Here is a 21,791-nt window from a genome sequence, read left to right as displayed (position 1 = left end):
AAAGGAGGAGGCTACAATGCTTGATAAGAAATGTGCTCATTATCTTACCCATGTAATTATAACCCCTCTGTACAGTATTTTCACAATAAAAAAATAAAACACAAGGAACATAAGGTCCTTGGCTTAAAGAATTTTCAATGTAATCAAAATATTTCATGTAAAAGTTAGATTAAAACACAAAGTAATATATTCCTAGTAACAAAACACTATCCACTAGAAATCCACTACATCATTTAAGATTGGCATTTAAATTGTCTGACCATATCACATGCTGGGTAGCTTTGGAAGATATTAAGGATATTATCATTTTCTTTTATTAAAATATATTTCATTTAGTATAATTGCAATATATATTACAAACAAAAAAGTACAAATAAGAGATACAGATGCTTGCTCTAAAATGACAGACTAAAAAGTACTCTACCCTGTCCTTCCCCCAAAAAAATGTTAAGTATCAGCAAACAGAATATATAGAACTGAAAAGCAAAAGAGCATGGAAGATGAAACAGCAATAAAATGTGAAGCTAAAAAGCAATTTTGGGTAAGTAACAGATCTATCTACAAAAATGGGAAGCTAAAAAGCAATTTTGGATAAGTGATCTATTCAAGAAAGTTTAATTAAAAGCAAGCAGTAATGAGACAGAGGAGAAACAGGCAGAGACACCACCACCGGCCCAGCCCACAAGCATCTCAACTGAACACTGAATGCAGTGGCAACCAGTGACTTACATTGCACAGAAACAAGAACTAGCTCCAGGGTGAGTACCCTACAGGGGACAGCGTATCCCTCCTCAAGGGAGACCAGAGCTGGTGGGAACACCAGATCTTGACCCAGACCCCTACCCCAACACCTGTACTACAGGACCCACTAAAACTGGGAACTGTTGGAGAGCTCCACCAGCCCATGGAGCACATCCAGCCAGCCAGGTTAGATCAAGAGAGACCCTGGAAGGGAGCTTAAACATCCAAGCCAGGAGCAGCGCCCCTGGGTCACAACAGCCAACAGTGGAAGAAACCTGAACAGTTTACTCCAGGCTGCGTAACCCAGGCGGGATACACAGCAGCACAGGTCCAACTGGCGTGCCCCAGGCTGGGGACCAGGAGCCAGGACCAGGCCTGAAGATCAGGTGCCTGAGCAACACAACCAACTCATCTCCATTGAAGTCAGAAACTGAGCATAAGCCTCAGCAGAGAGGGGAAAACAGGGAACTGCATCCCCTGGGAATCACGCCCGTGACAGCAAAAGACCTGGGTGTCCAGGGCAAGAGAACCAGAAGCCCAAACCCAACCCATATATCCCAGGCTGAGAATTGGACAACTCAGGCCGCCAGCACCTGATAATAGTCAGGAGCTCAGCCTGGTAAGGTGGCTCAGCGGTAGAGTGCTTGCCTTGTGTGCATGAGGCCCTGGATCTGATTCCTCAGCACCACATAAGCAGAAAGGGCCAGAAATGGCGCTGTGGCTCAAATGGTAGGGCACCAGCCTTAAGCTGAAGAGCTGAGGAACAGTGCCCAGGCCCACAACTGGCAAAAAAAAAAAAAAATCAGGAGCCCATAGCAGACTCCAGCAACTGGGAGAGTACATCCAGCACACCCAATCTCGCCAAGAGCACCTGTGGAGTAAACAGGAGCAGTCTAGGCCGGTCAGTCCTTCTAAAGGCAGGTACTGCCAGTGATCTACAATAGACAGCCAAGAGCCCTATATGAGTCAGACCAGCTGCTGGAGGTCAGCCTCCAAGAGAACCGAAACCAGGTACAGACTGTCTCCTCCAACCCAGAAACAGCAACCAAGCAAAGACAGACACCTATTGACCAAAACAAAATTTCAGATTAGTCTCCAATAATCCCTGAATCCCCATGTGAAAATCAGAGAAAAATTACAAGGTTTATCAACACCCAGAATAGCAAGCTACCCCAAAAGCCAGCAGCCACCCAGGGAAGAGCCCGAGTGGGAGCAAAGCAGAAATGGAAGACAAAAGCTACATCCAAGAGATGCTGGAGGCAATGACTCAAGAATTAAAGTGAAAAATAGATCAGAAATTTAAAGAACACAGGGACGAACTATCAAAAGACATGCAAGAAGCCGGGTGCTGGTGGCTCACGCCTGTAATCCTAGCTACTCAGGAGGCTGAGATCTGAGGATCGAGGTTCAAAGCCAACCCAGGCAGGAAAGACCGTGAGACTCCTATCTCCAATAAACCACCAGAAAACCAGAAGTGGCGCTGTAGCTCAAGTGGTAGAGCACTCGCCTTGAGCTGAAGAGCTGAGGGACAGTGCTCAGGACCAGAGTTCAAGCCTCACGACCGACAAAAAAAAAAAAAGAAGAAAAGAGATGCAAGATTTCAAACAGGAGGTGCATGCAAAAATAGAGGCAGTACACACCTCACTAAGAGGTCAGATTAGTACTTTGAGAACCAACATTGAATCCATAAATGAGTCCATTTCCTCCATGCAAACCACAATGAATAGTGAATGAAATGGAGTGAATGAAATGGAATTTAGAGTGTCAGATACAGAAGACAAAATGCACCAACTGGACCAAAAAGCCACAGATATGAAAAAAATCACTTAAATTATGCCAAAGGGAAATCCAAGAATAGCAGATAGTGCCAAGAAATTTGACCTTCGTATAATTGGTGTTGACAAAGGCGAGGAATATCAAAGCAAGGGAATGCAACAGCTATTCAACAAGATTATCAATGAAAAATTCCCCCATCTTAAAAGAGAACATCTTACCTACATAACAGAAGCATATAGAACACCTAACAAGCAGGATCCCAGGAGAAACACTTCTAGACACATTATAATAAAAATAATATAATAAGGAATAATAAGGAAACAATATTGCATGCAGCAAAAACGAAGAAGGAGCTAGACTACAATGGAAAAATTAGAATCACTGCAGATCTCTCCACACAGACACTGAATTCAAGAAAGACCTGGGAAAGTACCATCTGAGTCCTGAGAACCAATAACTGCCAGCCCAGACTGATATACTCAGTAAGGCTAGTATTCACATTCGATGGAGAAACTAAAATTTTTAATAGTAAAGAAAAACTAAATGAATTCATAAACAATAAGACAGCATTACAAAGAATATTAAGAGGGAAAACACAACCTGAAGAAAGCAACCAGGAACGGGGACCTGCATGAGACAGGTATTAATAGAAGTCTAACTGAGTAAGCACAGGAGGAATGGAAAGAAGAAAAGCTTACGAAAACAGGGAATGACAGGGACCACAATGCATCTCTCTATATTAACCTTAAATATTAACAGACTTAATTCACCAATCAAAAGAAAAAGAACTGAAGATTGGATTAGAAAATGTGACCCACCGGGCTCACACCTGTAATCCTAGCTACTCAGCAGGCTGAGATCTGAGGATCACAGTTCAAAGCCAGCCCGGGCAGGAAACTCCATGAGACTCTTTTTTTTTTGGGTCCGGTTGTGGATCTGAACTCTGGGCCTGGGCACTGTCCCTCAGCTCTTCAGCTCAAGGCTAGCACTCAACCACTTGAGCCACTTCCAGCTTTTTTTTTTCTGCTTATGTGGTGTGGTGCTGAGGAATCGAACCCAGGGCCTTCATGCATGCAAAGCAAGCACTCTACCTCTAAGCCACTTTCCCAGCCCTCCATGAGACTCTTATCTCCAATAAACCACTAGAAAATCGGAAGTGGTGCTGTGGCTCCAGCGGTAGAGAGCTTGCCTTGAGCTGAAGAGCTGAGGGATATCGCCCAACCCCAGAGTTCAAGCCCCATGACCGACAAAAAAAAGAAAAGAAAAGAAAACATGACCCATCCATCTGTTGCCTTCAAGAAACCCACCTCTCAGCCAAACATACAAACTCAGAGTGAAGGGTTGGAAAAAGATCTACCAATCAAATGCCCCCAGTAAGAAAGAAGGAGTAGCTATCCTGATACCTGACAAAATAAACTTTTTATTAAAATCAATACAAAAAGACAAGGAAGGACACTACATATTAATACAGGGAACAATCAAGAGGAGGATATTACCATTATCAACTTATACTCCCCAAACATTGGCGCACCCAAATACGTTAAGCAAATACTCTTAAACTTACAGAATAAAATAGATCCAAATACAATAATACTAGAAGACTTTACTACCCCACTCTCACCAAAGAATAGGTCTACCAACCAGAGGACTGGCAAAGAAGCTACCGAATTAAGTGAGGCCATACTTCAAGCAGAACTAACTGACATCTACCAAGAATTTCACCCAAAAACAACACAGTACACATTCTTCTCAGCAGCTCATGGAGCTTTCTCCAAAATAGCATCATAGTTCATGCAAGGAACTTAAGCAAATACAAGGGGATTGACATAATTCCCTGTATCCTATCTGACCACAGTGGAATCAAGCTAGTTCTCAATAACAAAACATACTGCAGAAATTACTCAAATATATGGAAATTGAACAGCACACTTCTTTTTTTTTGGGGGGGGGGTCCGGTCATGGGGCCTGAACTCTGGGCCTGGGCACTGTCCCTCAGCTCTTCAGCTCAAAGCTAGTGCTCTACCACTTAGCCACAATGCCACTTCCGGCTTTTTTTTTTTTTTTTTTTTTGCTTATGTGGTGCTGAGGAATCGAACCCAGGGCCTCAGGCATGCAAGGCAAGCGCTCTACTACTGAACCACCTTCCCAGTCCCTGAACAGCACACTTCTAAGCAACACCTGGGTAACAGAAGAAATTAGAGAAGAAATTTAAAAATTCCTACAATTCAATGAAAATGAAGACACATCACAAAGAAACTTGTGGGACACAGCAAAAGCAGTCCTGAGAGGCAAATTTATCACCCTTAGTGCCCACATCAAGAAAATAGAGACAAGCCGGGCGCTGGTGGCTCACTCCTGTAATCCTAGCTACTCAGGAGGCTGAGATCTGAGGATCGCGGTTCAAAGCCAGCCCAGGCAGGAAAGACCATGAGACTCCTATCTCCAATAAATCACCAGAAAACCAGAAGTGGCGCTGTAGCTCAAGTGGTAGAGCGCTCGCCTTGAGCTGAAGAGCTGAGGGACAGCGCCCAGGCCCAGAGTTCAAGACCCACGACCGACAAAAAAAAAAAAAAAAGAAAATAGAGACAGACCAAGTAAATAATCTCATGTAGCAATTAAAACAGCTAGAAAACATGAAAAAATGGAACCTAAAGTTACTAGATGGAGCCAGATAATCAAATTAAGAGCAGAAATTAATGAGATAGAGAATAGGAAAATTATAAATAAAATTAATACAATAAAAAGCTGGTTCTTTGAAAAAATAAATAAAATTGATTGACCTTTGGCAAGATTAATTAACAAGATCAGGGATGCCACCGGAAAAATAACAACAAATACCCAAGACATCCGAACAATTATAAAGAACTATTTTCAAAAGTTATACTCTCTAAAGAAAGAAAACCTAGCAGAAATGGATGCATTTTTAGAGAAATACAAGTTGCCAAAACTGAGCAAAGAAGAAATAAATCGATTAAATAAGCCAATATCTTACAACAAGATACAGGAAGCAACCAGAAGTCTTCCAAAAAGGAAAAGGCCAGGACCAGATGGATTCACCACAGAATTCTATAAGACCTTTAAAGAAGAAATGATACCGTACTCCTCAAGCTCTTCAGAGAAGTAGAAAAAGAGGGAGCTATCCTAAACACATTCTACGATGCCAATATCACACTCATTTCCAAACCAGGCAAAGACCCAATCAAAAAAGAAATCTACAGACCAATCTCCTTGGTTAACACATATGCAAAGCTCCTTAACAAAATTCAAGCTAACAGAATCCAGAAACACATTTTTTTTAAAAAATCATACACTAGAACCAGGTAGCCTTCATCCCAGAGATGCAGGGATGGTTTAACATATGTAAATCAATAAATGTGATCCAACACATCAACAGAGCCAAGGTCAAGAACCACATGATTATCTCCACAGATGCAGAAAAGGCTTTTGATAAGATACAACATTCATTCCTGTTAAAAGCCCTGGAGAAAATAGGTATAGAAGGAACATTCCTTAAAACAATAAAAGCCATATACAACAGACCAATAGCCAATATTATACTTAATGGGGAAAAACTACAACCAATTCTCCCAAAATCAGGAACAAGGCAAGGATGTCCACTGTCTCCACTCCTCTTCAATATAGTCCTGGAACCCTTAGCCAGGGCAATAAGGCAAGAAAAAGACATTAAAGCGATCCACATAGGGAAGGAAGAAATTAAACTATCCCTTTTTGCAGATGACATGATACTATGCCTTCATGATCCCAAAAACTCCATCCCCAAACTCTTAGAAATTATAAACCACGGGGCTGGGAAGGTGGCTCAGTGGTAGAGCGCTTGCCTTGCATGCTCAAGGCCCTGGGTTCGATTCCTCAGCACCATATAAGCAAAAAGAAAAAAGCCGGAAGTGGCGCTGTGGCTCAAGTGGTAGAGCACTAGCCTTGAGCTGAAGAGCTGAGGGACAGCGCCCAAGCCCAGAGTTCAGGCCCCATGACCGGACCCAAAAAAAAAGAAATTATAAACCACTTCAGCAAAGTAGCAGGATACAAAATCAACCCACAAAAATTGGTCACCTTCCTATACACCAACAATGTACAAGCAGAAAGGGAAATAAAGGAAGAAGCAATCTCATTCACAAGAACCCCTCAAAAAATAAATATTTAGGAATTAACCTAACCAAAGATGTAAAAGAATTATTTAATGAAAACTATAAAACTGAAAGAAAGAAATTACAGAAGACACCAGGAAATGGAAAGACCTTCCATGCTCTTGGACAGGCAGACATAATATTAGTGAAAATGGCAATACTGCCAAAATTAATATACAAATTCAATGCAATTCCTATTAAAATCCCAATGACGTACGTTTCTGAAATACAGAAAACAGGCCAAAAATTCATATGGAACAACAAAAGACCTAGAATAGCCAAAACAATTCTAGGAAAAAAAGACAACATGGGAGGGATCTTGACGCCAGACTTCAAACTCTACTATAGAGCCGTAATAACAAAGACAGCATGGTACGAGCACAAAAACAGACCAGAAGACCCAATGGAATAGAATAGAAGATCCAGAAATAAAACCACACGCCTACAGTCAGCTGATATTTGACAAAGGAGCCAAAGACATACAGTGGAAGAAACACAGCCTCTTCAACTACTGGTGCTGGAAAAACTGGGAGGCCACATGCAGAAGACTAAAAGTGGACCCCAGCCTATCACCATGCACCAACATCAACTCAAAATGGATTAAAGACCTTAACATCAAACCTGAATCTCTGAAACTACTGCACGAGAGAGTAGGAGAGACACTTGAACTTATAGGCACAGGCAGGAACTTCCTGAACAGAGTCCCAGGGTCACAACAAATTGGAGAGACACTCAACAAATGGGACTACCTTAAAATAAAAAGTTTCTGCACAGCTAAAGCTATAGCAACCAAGCTAGAAAGACAACCAACTAACTGGGAAAAAATATTTACCAGCAATATATCAGACAAGGGGCTAATATCCAGTATATACAGGGAACTCAAGAAACTAATCCCTCCCAAACCTAACAAACTAATTACTAAATGGGCAAGGGAACTAAAGAGAGACTTCTCAGAAGACAAGATAAAAATGGCAAAGAAATACATGAGGAAATGTTCATCATCCCTGGTTGTGAAGGAAATGCAAATAAAGACAACCCTGAGATAACAACTTACCCCAGTCAGAATGGCCTACATTCAAAAGTAAGCCAACGACAAATGCTGGAGGGGATGCGGAGAAAGAGGAACCCTATTACACTGCTGGTGGGAATGTACACTTATACAACCACTTTGGAAAGCAGTCTGGAGGGTCCTCAGAAATCTAAATATTGACCTCCCTTATGACCCAGTCATACCACTTCTAGGCATCTATCCTGAACAACAGGAATCAGTATACAAGTACACATGCACCTCCATGTTTATTGCAGCACTGTTCACAATAGCCAGGATATGGACACAACCCAGATGCCCCACCACAGATGAATGGATCCAAAACTTGTGATATCTATACACAATGGAATATTATGCAGCCATTAGAAAGGACAAAATAATGGCATTTGCAGGGAAATGAATGGAGCTAGAAGAAATCACGCTGAGCAAGGTAAGCCAAGAGCAAAGAGACAAACGGCACATGGTCTCCCTGATAAGTGGATGTTAAATCCAAAATGTAAGGTAACATGACAAAATTAACAAGACTTAAGAAACAAAGGACTTCCACTCATCTGGTTGAATCACTACTAAATAACCCCATGCTGGTTATCACATATATGGTATATATGTGCACACGGAAGGGGAACCAGGAGGAGGACACAGAACTAGAGGGAATCAGGGAAAAACATACAACAGTGGGACCCATCAGCTGCACTGGACATTGATCAAAATTAACTAAGCAACTCAATGGCAGCGATGGGAGGGAGGGAACAAGTGGGAAAGAGGGAACAGCTGATGCTATGCAAAACAAAAGAAATGTACATATCACCCAAAGTGGAAGAAATAACTATACTGCAAAGCTCATAGAACTCATAAATGTTATAGACCATGATAGACAATTTGTCCTATGAAAGTTAGAATATGTTTGTGACTTTAACTAAGCATCACTATCCCACAATACTGTGAAATTTGGGAAACCACATTAATCACAATAAAAAATTTGAAGGAAAAAAAAAAAAGAAGACTGAGCCAGGCACCGGTGGCTCATGCCTGTAATCCTACCTACTCAGGAGGCTGAGATCTGAGGATCATGGTTCGAGGTCAGCCTGGGCAGAAAAGTCTCTGTGAAATTCTTATCTCCAATAAACCAGTAGAAATCCGGAAATGGCGCTGTGGCTCAAAGGTAGAGGGTTGCTTTGAGCTGAAGAGTTGAGGGACAGTGCCCAGGCCCAGAGTTCAAGCGCCACAACCAACAACAAGAAAAAAAAAAGAGAAGAAGAAGAAGACCACTGAGGTTCAAAATCTATATAGAAGCCAGGTGACTGTGGCTCACACCTATAATCCTAGCTACTCAGGAGGCTGAGATCTGAGGATCACAGTTCAAAGCCAGCCCAGGCAGGAAATGCTGTGAGACTCTTATCTCCAATAAACCACTAGAAAACAGGAAGTGGCACTGTGGCTCAAGCGGTAGAGCACTGGCCTTGTGCTGAAGAGCACAGGGACAGCGCCCAAACCCAGAGTTCAAGCCCCATGACCAACCAAAAAAAAAAAAAAAGTCTATAGAAAGAATTATCAAATGTGATTATAAACCAGGCATGGCACTGATGGTTCACACCTATAATCCTAGCTACTTAGGAGGCTGAGATCTTAGGATCACGTTCAAAGTTAGTCCAGGCATAAAAGTCCCCAGGAGACTTTTATCCCCAATTAACCACTCAAAAGCCAAAAGTGGCACCATGTTAAAGTGGTAGAGGACTAGCTTTGAGGCAAAGAGCTCAGAGACAGCACTTAGGCCCTGAGTTCAAGCCCCACTACCAAATAATAATAATAATAACCATAACCTAAATTGCTAACAAAAAGCAATATTGCTTTACAAACACTCATCTGAGCCAGGCACTGGTGGTTCACTTCTGTAGTCCTAACTACTTAGGAGGCTGAGGTCTGATAATAATAGTTCAAAGCAAGCCCCAACAGGAAGGTCTGTGAGATGCTTATCTCCAATTAACCACCTAAAAACTAGAAGTGAAACTCTGCCTCAAAGTGGTAGAGTACTGGCCTTGAACAAAAAAGCTCAGGAACAGTTCCGAGGTCCTGAGTTCAAGCCATGACCAACGACCAATGAAAAAAAGAAAAGAAAAGAAAGCATGAGAGACAGAAGGGGAGGGAGGGAGAAAAATCTCATCTAAGCATTTTAAACATATAAATTTAATCTTTTTTTTTTTTTGCCAGTCCTAGGACTTGAACTCAGGGCATAGGCACTGTCCCTGAGCTTCTTTTGCTCAAGGATAACACTCTATCACATGAATCATAGTACCACTTCTGGCTTTTTCTGTTTATATGGTACCTACTGAGGGATCAAACCTAGGGCTTCATGCATGGTAGGCACTCAACCATTAAGCCACATTCCCAGCCCATAAATTTAATCTTTTTAATAACACTGCTAGTTAGATACCTGTTAGAGAGATACCATTATGACCCTGATTTACAAATCAGGAAAATAAGGTCATTTGCCCTACTTAACAGGGCTAATATGAGACAGAAATGGAATTCATACTTCACAGTTTGGCTCCATGATATGTCATTTTAACCTATAATGCCTTTCTGGAAGAAAAGAAATCATTAAAGGAAAAAAAAGTAGACATTCTGAAGAATATTAGTTCAATGTGTGTTCAATGCTGAAAAATATCAGACAATGGAGTTGGGAGAACCCTCCAGCCAGGTGCCAGTGACACACACTAAATCCTAGCTATTCAGTAGGCCAAGATCCAGATCATCAAGTTCTGAAGCCAGCTTGGGCAGGAAAGTCCTAGAGACACCATCTCCAAAATAGCCAGAAAAAAGCCAGTCTGGAGGCATGGCTCAAGCAGCAGAATGCCGCCAAGCATGCATAAGGACTTGAATTCAAACCTCAGCACAGATAACAGTTCCTCTAATGAGAACTGTTTAAACTCCAAGTCTCATTCAAGCCAGGCATCCTCCCACTTAAGCTATACCATAGATGGGATCACAGATATGCACCACTATGCCCAGCTTATTGACTAAAAAAGTCTCACTAACTTTGTGCTCAGATTGGCCTTAAATCCTGGTAATTCTCCTGATCTTCTCCTCCCAAGTAGCTGAGATTACAAGTGTAAGACATTATGCAACTCTACATAAAAGATTAAGAATTATGTTTGGCATCAACTCTCAAAAGAAACATTTGAAATTAGAAAATAATGCTGCAATGCCTGACAAAATTCTAAGGGAAATAATTTCCAAGTTAGAACTTTTGCCCAAGTTATCATTCAAAGACAAGACAGTAAGGAAGGCTACTTCAGATTTGCAACATCTCAAAATATATACCTCCCATAAACGTTCTTAGGAGGCTAATGGAGAATATGCTCCACCAAAATAAGGACCTAAACTGAGACTTCAGATCCTAGAGTAAGAGTTTTCCACATAAGAAAGCATTGAGCCGGGTGCTGGTGGCTCACACCTGTAATCCTAGCTACTCAGGAGGCTGAGATCTGAGGATCTCAGTTCAAAGCCAGCCCAGGCAGGAAAGTCCGTGAAACTCTTATCTCCAATAAACCACCAGAAAACCAGAAGTGGCACTGTAGTTCAAGTGGTAGAGCACTCGCCTTGAGCTGAAGAGCTGAGGGACAGTGCCCAGGCCCAAAGTTCAGGCCCCACAACTGGACCCAAAAAAAAAAAAAAAAGAAAGCATTGAAAGGATTTCCAGGATAGGGATAAAAAGAAATACTAAGATGACATTTATTCAGCAAAGTACTTAAAAGGTAATCTGTCCCAACTGGACTGGCCAGAGCCTCTAGGAATTATTTATTTAAAAAGATGATGATAGCCGGGCGCTGGTGGCTCACGCCTGTAATCCTAGCTACTCAGGAGGCTGAGATCTGAGGATCGCGGTTCAAAGCCAGCCCGGGCAGGAGAGACCGTGAGACTCCTATCTCCAATAAACCACCAGAAAACCGGAAGTGGCGCTGTAGCTCAAGTGGTAGAGCGCTCGCCTTGAGCTGAAGAGCTGAGGGACAGCGCCCAGGCCCAGAGTTCAAGCCCCACGACCGACAAAAAAAAAAAAAAAAAAAAGATGATGATAGAAAGCAATAGAAAATATCTGAACATATTGAAAGGAGAGTCATAGAGCTTGGTAGAGGCATGATTCCTACAGCTTAGTTCGATTCATGATAAGTTCATAGAAATTAAGCAAACCAAGACATAAATAACCATTAAATCCAAGGAAAGAAGCTAGATCTAAAATATACTGAACATGGTGAATTACACAGAACTCTAGGCATTCACACACAATGAAACCAAAGGAAGATACTCTTAGGGGTGGAACACAAAGTCACAATGCCTATGTGCCTCTGATCATATAAAATAATTATTTATCAAAAATAAACTCCAGAAAATGGAAACAGGCTTTTTCTTGTTGCTGTTGTGTTTTCTTTTCTGTCTTGTTTGTTCATTTATCTGTCTTTTAAGGGGTGGCACAGAAATGGAGGAACAAAGGGTGAACAAATGCAGCAGTAGTACTCACTAGACACTATGTAGAAATGAACTATAAAACATGAGGGTAGGACTGGACAGAAAAACTAGGAGACAGCAAGGAAAGGGGTGTCAATGTCCAAAAAGCAATGTACTTGTTACCTGACATGTGTAACTATAACCTCTTTTCTGTACATCACCTTTTTTTTTTTTTTTTGTCGGTCATGGAGCCTGAACTCTGGACCTGGGCACTGTCCCTCAGCTCTTCAGCTCAAGGCTAGAGCTTTACCACTTGAGCCACAGCGCCACTTCAGGCTTTTTCTGTTTATGTGATGCTGTGGACTCAAACCCAGGGCCTCATGCATGCAAGGCAAGCACTCTACCACTGAGCCATCTTCCCAGCCCTGTATATCACCTTTATAATAAAAGGAAAAAAATTTTAATGTAAAAATATCCAAAGAAAACAACATTTATCAGAAAAAATTTTTACTCAGCAGTACTATATAACTCAAATAAAAATTTTCACAACTATAATAATGTACATAAAATAACAAGTTTAACCAAGATTATAAGGTCACTGTAGTAGAAATCAGTAGATACAGTTGAAAGAAAAGTATCGGGGCTGGGAAGTTGGCTCAGTGGTAGAGTGCTTGCCTTGCATGCCTGAGGCCCTGGGTTCGATTCCTCAGCACCACATAAGCAAAAAGAAAAAAGCCAGAAGTGGCGCTGTGGCTCAGGTGGTAGGGCACTAGCCTTGAGCTGAAGAGCTGAGGTACAGTGCTCAGGCCCAGAGTTCAGGCCCCACAACCGGACCAAAAAAAAAAAAAAAGAAAAGTATCAACTAATAACATGAAAAAAAATCAAGAGATGAGATGGAAAAAAACAGCTTAGAAAGGCAGGCAGGCAGGCAGGAAGGAAGGGGGAGGGAGGGAGGGAGGGAGGGAAGGAGGGAGGAAGGGGGAAGGGGAAAAGGGGAATGAAGGGGAGGGGAGAAGGGGAGAGAGGAAGGGAGGGAAAGGGAAGAAAGAAGTCAAATCACTAAAAGGGAAAATATCTGATAAAGGGTTTGTATTCATAATATACAAAGAATTCTGGGCTATACAGTGAGGTGGTATCTCAATAAATGAATCAATAGCCAGGTGCTAATGCCTCACACTGTAATCCTATCTACTTGGAAAACTGAGATTGGAAAATTGTGCTTTGAGTTTAGCCAGAACAAACATATGAGACACCCAACAGTTGGGCATGGTAGCACACATTATCTCAGCCACATGAAAGGCTGAGATTGGGAGGATCAAAATTCCAGGCCAGTTCAGGCAAAAAAAAAAAAAAAAATCCGTGAGATTCCACTTCAGTGGAAGAAACTGAACATGGAGTCAACTATCTGTTATACTAGCTGCAGCAAGAAGTGAAAAACAGAAAGAATATGGTCCAGACTCACAATCAGGTAAGAAACAAGTCCCAATCTTAAAAAAAAATACCACTAGCTGGGTGACTGTGGTTCACACTTATAATCTTAGCTATTCAAAAGGCAGAAATCGCCCTCAGGGAACCAGTGGTTCATGCCTGTAATCCTAGCAACTCAGGAAGCTGAGATCTGAGGATCAAGGTTCAAAGCCAGCCGGGAAGAAAAGTCCATGAGACTCTATCTCCAATACACTACCAGAAAAACCGGAAGTGGTGCTGTGGCTCAAGTGGTAGAGCGCTTGCCTTGAGCTGAAGAGCTGAGAGCCAGCACCCAGGCCCAGAGTTCAAGCCCCACGACCAACTACAACAACAAAAAAGGCAGAAATCTTAAGTATCAAGGTTTGAGGTAGCCCAGATAGCCAAATCCACCAGACTCTTACCTCCATCTAACCAGCAAAAAGTTGGAAATGGTAGTGTGGCTCAAGAGGTAAAGCACCAACCCTGAATTAAAAAATAAAAAAGCTAAGTGAGAGGGTGAGGTCTTCAGTTCAAACCCTATACTAGCACTAAATTAATAACTAGCATGCAAAAGGGCTGGATACAAGGCTCAACATTAGAGTTCTTGGGCTGGGAAGGTGGCTCAGTGGTAGAGCGCTTGCCTTACATGCCTGAGGCCCTGGGTTCAATTTCCCCAGCACCACATAAGCAAAAAGAAAAAAAGCCAGAAGTGGGGCTGCGGCTCAAGTGGTAGAGCGCTAGCCTTGAGCTGAAGAGCTGAGGGACAGCGCCCAGGCCCAGAGTTCAGGCCCCACGACCGGATCCAAAAAAAAAAATTAGAGTTCCTGCCTAGCAATTATGGCCATGAGTTTAAAACTCAGGTCTCCGGAAAAGATTTGAAATGAATGAGAGAATGAATGAATGAATAAATGAATTTGAAATGACCAATTAAAAATGGTGAAAAGATCTAAAAAGACATTTCACCAAGGCAGGTATATGACTGGCCAAAAAGAATATATAAAGATGCTGGTTACTAGTAGCTCTAACCTGTAATCTTAGCTGCTCAGATCAAGGATCATGGTTCCAGCTTCGCCCAGGCAGAAAAGTCCAACAGAACATCTCTAATTAACCAGCAAAAAGCTGGACTAGAGGAATGTCTTAAATGGCATGGCAAAGCACCAGCCATGAGCAAGCAAGCAGAGCAAGAATGATTTTCCATGTTCAAACCCCAGTATAAGCAAAAAAAAAAAAAAAAAACCTAACATTATTAATGTTTAAAATCACAATGCTATATTACTTCACACTCACTAGAAAGGCTAAAATTTAAAAATTAGGTAAAAAGTATTGAGAAGGATGTTAAAAAACTAAAACCCAGGCTGGGAAGGTGGCTCAGTGGTAGAGCGCTTGCCTTGCATGCCTGAGGCTCTGGGTTCGATTCCTCAGCACCACATAAGCAAAAAGAAAAAAGCTGGAAGTGGTGCTGTGGCTCAAGTGGTAGAGCGCTCGCCTTGAGCTGAAGAGCTGAGGGACAGCACCCAGGCCCAGAGTTCAGGCCCACGACCGGACCAAAAAAAAAAAAAAAAAAGAAACTAAAACCCTCGTATATTGTTGGAAGGATTACAATTTGGCGGTTTACATTTTTTAACACAGATTTACTATATGATACAACAATGCTACTTAAAAGAATCAACTCAGGGCTAGGAAGGTGGTTCAGTGGTAGAGCGCTTGCCTTTCATGCCTGAGGCCCTGGGTTCGATTCCTCAGCACCACATAAGCAAAAAGAAAAAAATCCGGAAGTGGCGCTGTGGTTCAAGTGGTAGAGCACTAGTTTTGAGCTGAAGAGCTGAGGGACAGCGCCCAGGCCCAGAGTTTAGGCCCCACGACTGGACCAAAAAAAAAAAAAAAAAAAGGCTTAACAAGAGAAGCAATATGTTAACATAAAGATTGGGGGGTGGGTTTTGGTCATAGGGCTTGAACTCAGGATCTAAGCATTGTCCCTGAGCTTTTTGTGCTCAAGGCTAGAACTCTACCACTTTGAGCCACAGCTCCACTTCCAGTTTTCTGGTGCTTAATTAGAGTTATCTCATGGCTTTTCCTGCCCAGGCTGGCTTCCAATCATGATCGTCAGATCTCAGCCTCCCAAACTGCTAGGATTACAGGTGTGAGCACAGGCCCCCTGCTGACATAAGAATTGTATCAAATGTTCATAGAAGTCAAAAGTGGAAACAAAGCAGAGGCCTGGTGGCTCACACCTGTAATCCTAGCTACTCAGGAGGCTGAGATTTAAGGATCACCATTCAAAGCCAGCCCGGGTAGGAAAGTCCATGAAACTCTTATCTCCAATAAACCACCAGAAAACCAAAAGTGGTGCTGTAGCTCAACTGATAGAGCACTCACCTTGAGCTGAAGAGCTGAGGGACAGCGCTCCGGCCCAGAGTTCAAGCCCCATAATCGACAAAAAAAAAAAAAAAAGTGGAAACAACTCAAACACCTACTAACTACTGAATAGATAACCAAAATGTAGTATATCCATACCATAGAATATTCAGCAATAAAAAGAAGTAACATTTTGATACAGGCTACAATATGATAAAGCTCAAGAATAAGTCCAGTGAAAGAAGACAAAGACTACATATTCCACTGATATGAATTAGAATCTGTTAAAAGACAAATGTATATAAGTTAGCGGTAATTTAAATAATTTTGCTCAAATTCTAGAATTATGAAGAATAATGTAGCCACTAATAATATGAAAGATTTCTAGTCATTTTCCCTTTCCAAGCTAAAAAAGAATGAAACTAATGTGAACTATTGTAACATTAATATCTTAATACTTTTGTAGGAAAAAGTCTGGACAAATATTCCCAAAATATTACTGGCAATAAACTCTAAGAAGTAGGATTACATTCAAACATGTATACCATCTAGATCTATCCTTGCCAAATTAAGTACGAGAAAGACTATCCCCTCCCAACCCCCATGATGCTTCTGCAGTTTGTCTCTGCCATTACTGTGGTTTAAAATCAGGGCCTTTCAGCTCCCTCAGCAATCTCCCCCTCACACTGGTAATATATTACTTGAGCTATACCTCTGCTTCCAGCTTTTTGCTGGTTAACTGAAAATAAAAGTCTCTGGAGTGGGGTGGGGGGAGGATGGGAAGGGATGGGAAGGGGAAACAAAGGAGGAGGCTACAATGCTTGATAAGAAATGTACTCATTATCTTGCCCATGTAATTGTAACCCCTCTGTACAGTGTTTTCACAATAAATTTTTTTAAAAAATAAAATAAATAAAAAATAAAAATAAATAAAAGTCTCATGGATTTGACTTCCCAAGCTGACTCTGAACCACATTTATCAGATCTCAGCCTCTTGAGTAGCTAGGATAATAGACATTAGCCACTTGCACCTGGCTTGTAGAATATCTTTTAAATAAATTATTTTGAAAACAGAATTAAATAAACGGAATATAATCCCCAATGATTTTAGATTTAGCAGAGCATTTCTGTTATGTGACTATAAAAGTTCTACATAAGCCGGGCGCTGGTGGCTCACGCCTGTAATCCTAGCTACTCAGGAGGCTGAGATCTGAGGATCGCGGTTCAAAGCCAGCCCAGGCAGGAGAGACCATGAGACTCCTATCTCCAATAAACCACCAGAAAACCGGAAGTGGCGCTGTAGCTCAAGTGGTAGAGCACTCGCCTTGAGCTGAAGAGCTTAAGGACAGCGCCCAGGCCCAGAGTTCAAGTCCTACGACCGACCAAAAAAAAAAAAAAAAAAAAAGTTCTACATAGCCAGGTGCCAGTGGCTCACACCTGTAAACCTAGCTACTCAGGAGGCTGAGATCTGACAATCCATGGTTCAAAGCCAGCCCGGGCAAGAAAGTCCGTGACACTCTTATCTCCAATTAACCACCAAAAAACCAGAAGTGGTGCTGTGATTCAAGTGGTGGAGCACTGAAGAGCTGAGGGACAGCACCCAGGCCCAGAGTTCAAAGTCCCACGACTGACAAAAAAAAAGTTCTGCATATATATGTTCAATTTCTATACTTACATTTTTTAAAACTATACTTAATAGAAAGTTGCATTCTCCTCAAGGGCCCAGTTTTGTAAAACCTTAGAATACTATACCCCACATACCATAGGTGAATGAACTAAAATTAATCACCTTACTCAAAGGTATAAAGAAATCTATTATACAAAAAAGATGAAGCAAGCTGGGCGCCGGTGGCTCACACCTGTAATCCTTTCTATTCAGGAGGCTGAGATCTGAGGATCTCGGTTCAAAGCCAGCCAAGCAGGAAAGTCCATGAGACTCTTACCTCCAATAAACCTCCAGAAAACCAGAAGTGGTGCTGTGGCTCAAGTGGTATAGCATTAGCCTTGAGCTGAAGAGGTGAGGGACAGCACCCAGGCCCAGAGTTCAAGCCCCATGACCAACAGAACAAAAAAAATCTCATTCTACCTTAAAATGATGCAATTAAATGCATCTTCTCAAAATGTAAACTGAGAGATACAAAGAACAAGAGCAATTAACAGTAGAGCTAAAACTAAAAAAATGCTTAAGCAGAAGCAATTAGAGCTACTGAGATGAACAAGAGAAATTAGAATCACAGACATTATGGCAAAATGAAATAATGGCCAAACCCAAGTGGAAATAAGCAGAAACACAAGTAAAAGATTTAGAGTAATGGAAAAGAACAACCAAAGCTCTAGTCTCAGGACAAACTTCACATACACAACGTTAACAAAGTTAACAAAGAAGCATAATAGGCCCTATAGAATCTCTGGACCCAGAGCTATGTTTATAAGGCATCATCCTGTTTCCTCCTTTCCAAGATATTTTTACTTCCTTTATGCTTCCATCAAAATTCTTACAATTAGCTCTGACAGTCACAATTACTTGTTCCTTCCAACCAATAGAATTTTTCAACTAAAAAAAAAGAGACTGAAGGCTTACCTTTGAGTATCACCAGTGGTACTATTTGAAGAGTTTACACTCATGGTAAGTCTTCCAACTCCTTAAAAATACCCCACTGTTTCTTAATGATATAGTTCTTTATTGATGATTGAAATTGTTCAAGATGTCTGTGTTACAGGTTAGGTGGACTAAAGTCTGTTAATATAATAAACAATACAACAGCAAGTTTATATTTGATTCCTGAAAGAACTGATTATTTTTCTATTGATCTATAGGCTGGTTGCTAATTTTTTTTAAATTATTGTATAACAAGTGATTTTTTAAAAGAAGGGTTTATTTTTAAAAAGCAGCAGGCACTGGTGGCTCACATCTGTAATCTTAGCTATTCAGGAGGCTGAGATCTGAGGATCAAAATTCAAAGCCATCCTGGGCAACAAAGTCCATGAGACTCTTTTTTTTTGGTCATGGGGCCTGAATTCTGGGCCTGGGCACTGTCCCTCACCTCTTCAGCTCAAAGCAAGCACCCTACCACTTGAGCCACGGCACCACTTCTGGCTTTTTCTGCTTATGTTGTGTTGAGGAATCAAACCCAGGGCCTCATGCTTGTGAGGCAAGCACTCTACCACTGAGCCAACTTCCCAGCCCCATGAGAATCTTTTATCTCCAAATAACTACCAGAAAAACTGGAAGTAGCACTGTGGCTCAAAGAGGGAGAGCACTAGCCTTGACCAAAAGAGTTCAGGGACAGCACCAAGCCCCCAAGCTCAAGCCCCACAATGGACAAAAAAAAAAAAAGCATTGGAAGCAAAAATGACAAAAACATTTAAAGAAAAGAAAACCCACAAAGATGGTCCTTCTTGAAAGGACAGGTATTTACTTTATTATTTTATATGAAAAGTTATCAAAAAAATAATTGTGAAAAAAGAATAACAAATTATGCTTGAACTTGGAAATGGAATACGTAGCACCCAACTGCAGGACAGAGAATTCTATTTCTTTAAAAAAAAAAAAAAAAACAAGCTGCTCCTCCTAATGAAGTTTTTTGTTTTGTTTTGTTGGTTCTGGTCCTGAAGCTTAAACTCAAGGCCTGAGTTTTCAGGCTCAAGGTTAGCACTCTACCACTTGACGCAAAGCTCCACTTCCAGCTGTTTTGGTGGTTAATTGTAGATGAGTAACAAATTTCTGGCTGGGTTTGAACAAAGATGGTCAGGTCTCAACCTCAGGAATAGCTAAGATTACAGGCATGAATCACCTACTCCCTCTGCCCAACCAGATAGTTATAAAACAATATTGCAACTGAAAAGTCCAAACCACTCCCAAATAAAAGGTCCAATGGTGATTTGTGGTTTCTTTTATTCAGCGTTCTTCAATAGAAATTTTTTTTTTAAACACGAAAAAGACATATAACAAAAAGGGGCTGGGAAGGTGGCTCAGTGGTAGAGCGCTAGCCTTGAGCTGAAGAGCTGAGGGACAGCACCCAGGCCCAGAGTTCAGGCCCCATGACTGGACGCAAAAAAAATAAATAAAAATAAAAAATTTTTTTAAAAGCTAACAATCCAATAAAATGTACAGTTTAAAATGTCCTTTTTTTTTTTCAGCAAGTCCTGGGAAAGAAAACTACAGTTATCTCTCTCTCACTAGACAGGTAAACTCTCACTGATAAACAAAAATAAAAAACAAAAAAAAGAAAACTCAGCTGGCACTGGTGGTTCATTGATAACAGGACAATTAAAATTCAAAACCATCCTGGGCAGCAAAGTCTTTGAGACTGCATCTCAAAAAATAATAATTAAAAAAAAAAACAGCAAAAAAGTAGGGCCAAGGCTCAAGTGGTAGAGGTCCATATATGAACAAGAAAGCCAAGTGAGAGCAAGAGGCCCTGAGTTCAAGCCCAATACCAACATAGAAAAGAATAATAATGATTAACTCTCTTGATCATAGAGATATCTCTATAAAAATCTTTTTTTTACTAATGTGTACAAAAGGCCTTCTTCATAAATTAACTTTTTTTTTGGGGGGGGTCCAGTTGTGGGGCCTGAACTCTGGGCCTGGGCGCTGTCCCTCAGCTTTTCAGCTCAAGGCTAGCGCTCTACCACTTGAGCCACAGCACCACTTCCTGCTTTTTCATTTTGCTGAGGAATCAAACCAAGGGCCTCAGGCATTCAAGGCAAGCGCTCTACCACTGAGCCATCTTCCCAGCCCCCATAAATTAACTTTTAATAATTTAATCTATGGTAATTTTCAAAGGCCTTTTTGCAAAAAGATAAAAGGAAGAAGGAGCCAGGTGCTGGTGGCTCACGCCTGTAATCCTAGCTACTCAGGAGGCTGAGTAGTTCAAAGCCAGCCTGGTCAGGAAAGGCCATGAGACTCTTATCTCCAATAAACCTCCAGAAAACCAGAATTGGCGCTGTAGCTCAAGTGGTAGAGTACTCGCCTTGAAGGACAGCGCCCAAGTCCAGAGTTCAAGCCCCACAACTGACAAAAGAAAAAAAAAGAAGGAAAGAGAACTTGTCACTTGCTTTAGCCTGCCTACTTCCTAGAACCCTCTTCTATAGGAGATACTTCAACTTATACAGAGCCAATTTACCTTACTTCAGTATTAAGGAATCTCTGGGTAAATATGCTAAACAGAGAGAAAATAATTCACAGCATCCAAATATATGCAAATACTAATAAACCACGAGAACGTCTGTTCATAGAAATCCAATATTCTAAGAAGACACTGGGTTTTTGTTGTTAATTTTTCTTCATTTTTATCTTCTAATGACTCTACAAAAGGGTTATAGATTTACATGTACATTTGTTTGTACACTGAATCTTGATCAGTCACCCCTCCCATCACTCTGCACTACCAACCCACCCATCCAGCAGCCATATCAAGTTCCTGTCCTTCAGTTTTAATTACTTAACATAGAACTCTGAAAAGCATTATTCCTGATTAAGAAAGGGAACAGGTAAAACTTGAAGTGATTTGGTCAAGGGGAAAGAAATAATGAAATAATTATTGACATTTTGAATGTACAAAGACATCCTGAAGGGGTTGGGAAGGTGGCTCAGTGGTAGAGTGCTTGCATGAGGCCCTGGGCTCGATTCCTCAGCACCACATAAACAGAAAAGGCTAGAAGTAGCATTGTGGCTCAAGTGGTGGAAAGCCCTAGACTTGAGCTGAAGAGCTCAAGCATCATGGCCAACAAAAAGAAAAAAGAAAAAAAGACAGCCTGAAGACTAAAAAGAGGAACAAAATACCAGTGTGCTCTGTCTCTGCTCCCACTAAGCAAGCCTCAGAAGGGACCAC

The 21,791-nt window shown here is 41.3% G+C and overlaps 1 protein-coding gene across 7 annotated transcripts in view; it reads right to left on the bottom strand.

Moving 5' to 3' along the window:
- The window catches only part of Ccdc171 (coiled-coil domain containing 171), a 316,277-nt gene that overhangs the window by 286,308 nt on the left and 8,178 nt on the right, over nucleotides 1–21,791 (bottom strand). For all 7 annotated transcript variants that reach the window (XM_070007659.1, XM_070007650.1, XM_070007684.1 and 4 more), the window contains one exon: nucleotides 18,536–18,691. In XM_070007659.1, the coding sequence (XP_069863760.1) occupies nucleotides 18,536–18,579 (44 nt within the window). In that variant the 5' untranslated portion in view covers nucleotides 18,580–18,691. The remainder of the gene's footprint in view (nucleotides 1–18,535; nucleotides 18,692–21,791) is intronic.

The sequence above is a fragment of the Dipodomys merriami genome, unplaced genomic scaffold (genome assembly GCF_024711535.1).
Source record: "Dipodomys merriami isolate MVZ:Mamm:240054 unplaced genomic scaffold, mDipMer1.0.p SCAF_11, whole genome shotgun sequence".
NCBI classification, from domain to species: Eukaryota; Metazoa; Chordata; class Mammalia; order Rodentia; family Heteromyidae; genus Dipodomys; species Dipodomys merriami.
Note: the sequence above shows the minus strand (reverse complement) of the source record. Positions and strands in the feature narration are given on the sequence as shown.